This window comes from Chlorocebus sabaeus, chromosome X (assembly GCF_047675955.1).
Source record: "Chlorocebus sabaeus isolate Y175 chromosome X, mChlSab1.0.hap1, whole genome shotgun sequence".
NCBI lineage: Eukaryota > Metazoa > Chordata > Mammalia > Primates > Cercopithecidae > Chlorocebus > Chlorocebus sabaeus.
In genome coordinates this window covers 992580-1001215 of record NC_132933.1, presented here as the reverse complement: position 1 = coordinate 1001215, position 8636 = coordinate 992580, and the positions used below count along the sequence as shown (strand labels likewise).

Genomic DNA, 8636 nt, shown 5'->3' with positions numbered 1-8636 from the left:
CACCTCAGCCTCCTGGGTAGCTGGGATCACAGGGGCGCGCCACCACGGCCAGGTAATTTTTGCATTTTTAGTAGAGATGGGGTTTCACCATGTTGGCCAGGCTGGTCTCCAACTCCTGACCTCAGGTGATCCACCCGCCTCGGCCTCCCAAAGTGCTGGGATTACAGGCGTGAACCACTGCACCTGGCCAATAATTTTTAATAATATTACCTGTATTACATTTATAATACTGAATAAATAGAAACACCTTAAATAATTATTATATAGGGAGGTGGTTAAATGACTCATGTCATATCCACTACATTAAAAAAATCTCATGTTTAAATTAGTTTGGGAAATGCTATATATTATACTCACTTGTGGAGATTAATATTAGCCTGTTAAAAGTTCTTAGAAGTCCTGGAGCAAAGAAAAATAGGTTTAAATGTGTTTAATCCAGCATTTCCCAAACATAACTGACCACAGGGCCCTCATTGTTTTGTGACTTTTATTAAAACAGAACTATTGTTTCACAGAACAGACTTTGGAAAACTTGTAATACATATATAGAAAAAAATTGAAGGGAGGTACATCAAGATGTTAATGATGTTTATTTCTGGGTGCTAGAATTATGAAAACTTACTCTTTTCTTTGTATTTCTCAACTTTTTTTTGCAATAAATATGTGTTACTATTATAACCAAAACAGTAATAAGGATATTCACATTTTAAAATTGCAACTTTTGAAGGAGAAAATGAAGGCAAAGATAATTCAAGTTGGAAGACAATTTAATTTTAACTGATAGATACTTCCTCATTTTAAGCAGATAGCAAATGCCCCACTCTTTTGGAGTCCAACCGAAGAGACCATATGTGCCCTGTTGAATCTTCTAGTTCTTCACTGGACTGGGTCAACTACAAGAATGCTGGGAAAAGAAGATAAAATGGTAAATGCTCTGCACAGAGTTACTATGTAATTATATACCTTTTTCAAAGATTGGATTTTTCACCACTTTTTCTCTTAATATGAACCAAATAATTCCATACAAACAAAATGCTTTGATGAAAAAGCAGAATGTGTTTCCAGTACAGTGGGGCTTGGAGGTAGTGGTATAAGTATGGTTAGGTAGTTTTTCTTCTTTCGTTTTTAAAGTATCTTTTAAAAAATGAACTGATCAAACAATATAGCTCGTTGTAGAAAGATCAGAAAGTGCAATTAGATGGGGAAAAAAAAGTTAACACCACCACCAATAATAATAAAACAATCTACTCACTACCACAAGGAGATAACCAATGTGTAATACTTCGGTAAGGTTCTTAGAGGCTTTCCCCCTATATGATTAGTTTTTTAAAAGAAATTAGACTAAACTATGTATCTTCTGTTATAATCTGTTTTTTCCACTCAATGATATTTCATGAATATCTTTCCGTGTAATTATTCTTAGTACTCATTGTATGAATGTGCAATGCTTTCTTTAGCCAGCCCCAGACTGATGGACATTTAAGTTTTCATTTCTTCACTATTGAAAACCATACTAAACATTCCTTGTACACATATCTTTTTGGACTTGTTAGAGCCTGTCAGTCCTCCTGATTGCCACCTCTGCTTCTGGAATGCTGGGAGATTAGCCAAGCTTTCATGTGCCTCAGGTAATAAGCAGCTAGCTTAAGCCTTCATTACAGCTGCAGCTAATGGTATATACAGGTGAGTATAGAGGAGGAAGAATGAGGCACAGAAAGACTGCAATCCTCACTGTGAAATGTCTTAATTAAAAATCAACAAGTATTACTGAGAGTCTACTATGTGCCCAGTACCAAGTCCCAATTTTTCCTGGGAATTGATGTGTCCTTTATGACCACAGACTTCAGTCTTCTTTAATTCCTGCAACACTTAAAAAATTATAACTTGGCCAGACTCTGTGACTCACGCCTGTCATCCCAGCACTATGGGAAGCCGAGGCGGGTGGATCATGAGGTCAGGAGTTGGAGACCAGCCTGACCAACATGGTGAAACCCCATCTCTACAAAAAAGACAAAAATTAGCCAGGCGTGGTGGCGCGTGCCTGTAATCCCAGCTACTCAGGAGGCTGAGGCAGGAGAATCGCTTGAACCCGGGAGGCAGAGGTTGCAGTGAGCTGAGATGGCGCCACTGCACTCCAGCATGTGTGACAAGCTGAGACTTAATCTCAAAAAAAAAAAAAAAAAAAAAAAAAAAAAAGAAAAAATTATAACTTTTTCTTCTGTTGGATTATTTTGGTTCTCTTAATCAAAGAAATCATTCTGTGCCTCCTATATCTACCATTTCTTCTCTAATCTTACTTTCACCAAACTGTTTAATACTGCTTGCCTATGTAATCCTGTTTTCCATATTTTCTTTCATATTTTGTACCAATGTCTCTCTTTCTTCATGGTTCCTCATTTTGGCGATAGTTTTACTTTTTGTCTTTTACATTTTTCTTGGGATTTTCCATCTAATTTTCATCTTCTCCTTTTGTTTTAGTATACCTTATCTGCCCTGTTTTATTTCTGCATATAGCTTTTATTATTATTATTATTATTATTATTATTGAGATGAGGTCTTGCTATGTTCCCAGGCTGGTCTCGAACTCCTGGCCTTAAGCAATCCTCCCGCCTCAGCCTCTCAAAGTGCTGGGATTACAGGCATGTGCCACCATGCCCGACCTTAGCTATTATTTTATATTTTGTATCAAATGTTTTGAATTTATGGCAATATGTTAGTACACAGTTTTTATCTGCCCTGAGATATTTTTCTAGTGAGTATTCCTCATCTGCCATTTCTTGCTTATATATTTCTTGTCTTTTCCATACAGTAACTCAGTATAGATCTGGTGCTGTTTCCTGTTGAATGAGATAAACTCTTACTGGACCAGTTATTTACAGGAGATTTGCACAAGTCACCAGCGCTATACTTTAGACTAACAAATTATCTTCATGATGCTGAGGTATGTGTGAGCTCTTGTAGCCTTTACTTCTTTCCAGCCAAGTGAGAGCAGCAGCTGTAGGTCTGAGCATAAAGAAGTTTCAGACTTTATCTTCTTGCCTCAACAGACTGCTTCTTACAAATATGGCTTGCCTATATGCTTATTCATTCAAATTTATCTGTTAGGCTTCTACTTGGTGCCCAGTTGGGTCCAGAAATGTTTCTTTCACTAGTTAGCTTGCTTGTTCCCAGCAAGGGCTTATTGGCTTTTCTCTTCAGGTTAAGCCATCTACTTCAAAGAAGGAATTATTTTTGTTGGCATATAGTCTGCCTTATCTTCACAGACGTCCCTCTGAATGTGCATGGTTAACCAATACTTCCGATGCTTTTGATGCAGCTTACCTGCCGACCACAGTTTGAGTAACAGTGACTTCAAAGATGTGGAACCAGACATATCTTATTTCAGTTCCAGCTTCCTTGGTTGGTTGCTAGGTATACTATTCAGGGACATTCAGCTGCTATAACGGTCCTGAGGTCTTAGTAGCTTAACACAATAAAATTGATCCTTCACTCATGACTCATTCTGATGTAGGTTAAGTTCTCCTCCATGAGGTGATTCAGGGATCCCAGCTCCTTCCATCATGTGGCTTCACCACCTTAGAGTCCTTCAGTCGAAGCCATGCATATGTGAAAGAGAGAGGTAGCATGGACACATGTGCAAGACATTTTATGTCATACATTCCTTTTGCTCGTATTTTACTGGCCAAATCTCAGTACTGTGGTCCCAGCCTAGTTGGAAGGAAGGTTGGGAATATAATGTTACTCTGTGCTTGGGGAAGAAGGAACAGGATTGCTGAACAAATAGCCAGTCTCTGTTACAGTCTGTCTTTCTGATCATCCAGTATCTGTTTCACTTTTCTTTTCATATGTGGAACACAGCCACCCTGTCATGCATATGGAAATATTCCACCCATATTTCCGCTTGAGAAAGGCCTTATTTCCCTAGCTGCTGAGAGTGTTGTCAGCAGAGAGCCTCTACCTGTTAGCTCATTCAGAGGCTGCCTCAGCTGCAGAGAGCTTCCATGTACTTTCTGGGAACAGCCCACATCCAGTGAATGATCTAGGTGGGGTTAGAGAGGTCCAGCCATTTCAGCCATGTGGGACAACTCTGATGGGGCTGACTGAGTCTTTGTTGGGCTTGCAAGACAGTTTGATTTCTCCCTTCCACCCCATATCTTCCACAGGCGTTGATCATTAATAATACCCTGAATGCCAAATTCTGGTCTCCCTGTCTACTTTCAGAATACCTGACTTGTGGCAAACCCTTTCCTCAGGACTAAATCTCATTCATCACTGTGTCCAGCTCAAAGTCCAGAGTATCTGGTGATGCTGAGTTCTCTCAAGTCTGGGGGTGGCTCTGCTTGGTTAAGTGATCTGCTCCTGATCTCTACAACCCAGAATAATGTTGGAACAGGAAGAGGATAAGCACCATAAACATTCCTATTTGAAAAGAGGAAGAATGAGAGACATACAGCAGTCATTGCTCTGTGGCAATCCTGGAGTCCTGGTGGGTAGGCATCGATTAGGCCCAAATCCTGCTTTCAAAGGGTGGCTCTGTGGCCCTTTGTCCATTCTCTGGGAGGCTCTTCTGATCCATTATTCTTCTGAAGCAAATATTGGGACCTTCAAAGCTGGTGTCCTTATTTTTCATGGAAGGTTGGAGGCCTAACTATTGTTCACAACTGATGGCTCATTTAGTTCTGGCTTATGGTTTCTCTGGCAATAAGCTTCTCTCAAAAGCTTAGCTGACATCTAATCTATTTGCCTCCAATCAGTTCCATGTGCCAGTAACCACATCCAAGGTTGCTTCCTAGACACAGTTCTTGATCCTGTGATCATTTCGAGGTTACAGGAGCCATAGGTGATGCCACACCCTTAATCTGATCTTTATCCTCAGCCACTTTCCTTAGATTTTTGAGCTCTTTTAATTGCTTTCTTTCTCTGTCTTTCTAGCAACCAGCACACAGACAGGCAAGTAGTCATTTGTTGGTAAATACTGACTGAATTAACAAAATTTAGCTCAACTATTTTGTTTTCCTCAGGATTCTTTTGGCTTCATATGATTTATGTAGATAAATATTAAGGTAAATTTTGAGGAAATTGAGAGCACAACTAATTATATATTTTCTATGTATAGTTCTTGAGCCACAGGGAAGAAAAATTAGGAGTTAATAAAGTTGATAAAAGAAATGACCAGTTGTAAACACTGGTCATTAAATGTGGCCTGTCAGTCATTGGTAACAAATGGAGCAAGTTGGAGGAAGCAAAAGAGAAAGTAGAGAAGACATTTTAAAAAGGGGTTGCATGACCTTTCACAGTTTTCCTCCCAGAATTGAATTTCTTAAAACTTTTCCTTAATTACAGATATGCAGGCTGGTGAGCAACCTGTTTCTGTTCCCGCCCCCCTTCACGTTCCCTCTCTCCTCCTCGTCTCTTCTTCCCGCAGAAGCTTACGTGAAGCAGCAGAGGATCCCCATTAGTGCTGAGGTGAGAAGAAAAGCAACAATGGCTGCTGGAGGTAAGGCACTCTTGATAAGTTGCCATAAGTAATCCCTGAAGTTGTTCAGCCAGGACCTGTCATTACCTGCAGAAAGAGCATAGATGTTCATTGAGGAGAGGTCAAGTAAATGATAGGGCTGGCGTTTGAATCCAAATTCCAGTTCAAATAGTTGTCCCAGATATCATGTTCTTATAGTTGTCCAGAGCCCATATCCTAAACTACTTTGCTGTGCTGGCTGTAAGATGTTCAAAGGGCAAACATTTGTTTTTAAAGTATCCTTAGATGGATATAATTTTTTGCCTCCTTGTAAGTCAAATAGGATCAATAATTGTTGTTTCAGATACCTTAAGGGTTGTTTCGAGTATATTGGGTACTTTTTGAAAGAGAAGCATGAATTGATAACAAGAAAGTCTTTACTAAAGTGTTGCTGCCTAGAGTATATCTCTGGGAGTCCTGCAGGAGGCTGAGGGAAGGGAGTATCCCAGGAAGAGAAAGGAGAAGGCCACCAGCCCTAAGAGCAGGGGAGGAAGGGGCCAGGGCAACTGGAATAAGGACCTCTAGGGGGAGTTTGCTGATCAATGTAAGGCTCGGACTGTTGGGTCTTTTCATTAGCAACTGGGGGAGGAAAGTACAGTGCTTTGACCCTAAAGAAAGAAGTAGGGGAAAATGAAAGTGTCTGCAGCATGGAGTTGAGAGGATTCACCACTAACCAGCAAGACACTTGAATAGCATGTGTGTGCATGTTGGAACCTAGATTGTGGATCAGTGGACCATCAGGTTTATTGTCAATTTCACCTCCTTTGTCAAGTCTTTCCTGACCCCTCCCCAAAAACAGTTTAAATTATCCCCTTGTCCGCTGGGACATTGATCATGCTCCATGGAAGGTTGGCATCTATGGCTTTGTCTGCCTATCCGTGAGCTCCTTCATAACAGAGGCTGTTCAATTCCTAATCCATGTAGTTCAGAAAAGGACTTGGTACATAGTAGGTAGGTTAATGCTTGTTGAACTAAATTGAACCAAACCAGAATAGTTTGCTTTCCTATGAACATTCTTTTTAAACATGAAATTCATTTTACCTGACCTGAAACATGAATCTTAAGTCCTATGAAGAAAGGAACATTCATCCTAACAGCAAACACACCCCCTGAGCGTGGTTTCGATCCTGTTTTTTCTTGTATTCCCAAGGCAGACAAAGGCGAAGGACAGGAAGCTACTGTCTCCAACAAGAGGCAAGTTAGAGAGTATAGCAGAAATCCAGTTATCAGCAGCTTCTGGGGTTCCATGGATGCCCGCCTTCAGCTGCGGCTGAAGAGATGGTAATCCTAGCTCACTCCGCCAAGGAGAGATGTCTTTGTCCGTAGCTCTTTCCACAGAAACTCTGTCTGAAAAGTTAGACAATGATGGTTTAGTTCATATTCCAAAAATCCTCTCACCATCACGAACATAAGGATAATTGACTGACTTACACAGGTGACTCCTGAAAATGGTCACTTTCCAAAGCAAAATGTATCCCCTCCAAGAAAACAAAACAAAACCTCTATCAGGTCAGATACCTGACATTCCCTCCTACCCCTGATACCTTTTCAATCGTCCCCAACTCAATTAGTAGAAACTGTTTCATCTGTTCAGGCCAAAAAAAGTATATTCACATTGTTGTGCAACAGATCCCTAGAACTTTTTCAACTTGGAAAACTGTAAACAGTAAACTGTAAACAGCTCCTCATTACCCCTCCCCTTCAGGTCCTGGTAACCACCATTCTACTTTTTGTTTCTATGAATTTGACTACTTTAGATACCAAATATAATAAATTTCTATATATCTATATATTTTTAACTCCATAATATATTTTATATATTCAAGTAACAAACTTTTATATTGCTTTAAAAAGTAAATGTTTATTTAGGTTTACATACAATGACTCTTCTTTTTCTTTCATACACTTTATCCATCAGAAGTGTCTAGTCACCTTTACTCACAAAACGTATCCAGAATCCTGCCACTTCACACCACCTCCACTGCTACCTACCATCATCTCTGTCTTTCTGCTTCCATCCTTGCCTCCCTTAAGCCTCTTCTCCAGTGAGTGGTCAAAGAGATCTTGGTAAGTTGTAGGTCAGATTATGTCCTAGTTACTGCTGACCACATATCCTACCAGTTTCCTCTTGATCATCACTCCAACTTAGCCTCATTTCATTTTGAACAAGCTGGGCGTGTTCCTACCTTGGGGCTTTTTCACCTGCTTTTCCCTTTCCAGGGAATGCCTTTCCCCCAGGTATTCTCACCTCCTTTGGTTACTCAAATATCACCTTCTCAATGAGGATTTTCCTTAGATCCCATTGTTAAAATTGTACCACCCTCCTACAAACTTCCTAGTTGTCTTACCTGCTTGATTTTTCTCCAAAACCTCATTAGAACCTAGTAGAATATATTTTACTTTACTTTATTATATGTATCTCCTGAATATAATGTAAGCTGTATGAGTGCAGGGATTTTTGTCTGTTTTGTTCACTGCTAAACAGTACCTAGCACATAGGGTATCCAGGTGCTCAATAAATATTTTTTGAATGAATGGTGACTTTTGGCGGATATTGTTCCCACCCGTTTTTCATTTACTACATCCAACTAGATAAGCTGAAAAAGCTGAATCCTCTCGTTCTCAGCCATCCTTGAAGTTAGGCTTGGCTATGTGACATAGCTCTAGATAATGAAACATAAGGGCAATCTGATGGGTAGCTTTTGGGAAGGCTTTTTGCTGTCTTGATAAAAGAGATGGTGCTGCCTTGAATGTTGTTTAAGAAATGTTGCCTGAAGTTGCTCTGACAATTTCAAGCCACTAAACGAACACCTGTAGCTCCTCACCTCTGGACTACATGGTATGAGAAAAATATACTCTTATTTGAGCCATTATAATTTGGGCCTCCTATTACTTAAGACATTTATAACTGATACACTCACCTACTGTTTGCTAGGGCTTAAAGAGACCCACATCCAGTGGGAAACCACTTACCTGAAAATGGACTTAGCACCACGGAATTCAAAGAAACCAGTGGAATTAGGCCTTAGTCTTTAGAGGGCAGAAGTCTTCAGAAGAAGCTGGTCAGTCTTCTCCTTAGGTCTCTGAAGTTCCAAATAGAATTCCACGACTCCTTATGATA

At 40.1% G+C, this 8636-nt stretch overlaps 1 protein-coding gene across 1 annotated transcript; it reads right to left on the bottom strand.

The window, feature by feature from the left end:
* Positions 1-470: 470 nt before the first annotated feature.
* Positions 471-8636, bottom strand: SMIM9 (small integral membrane protein 9). Its single transcript, XM_007993187.3, has 4 exons — positions 8489-8636; positions 6622-6862; positions 5434-5563; positions 471-904 (listed from the first exon to the last, which is right to left on the bottom strand). Exons 2-4 carry the CDS (start codon positions 6761-6763, stop codon positions 877-879), a joined length of 300 nt encoding a protein of 99 aa, XP_007991378.1. The 5' UTR covers positions 6764-6862; positions 8489-8636; the 3' UTR covers positions 471-876.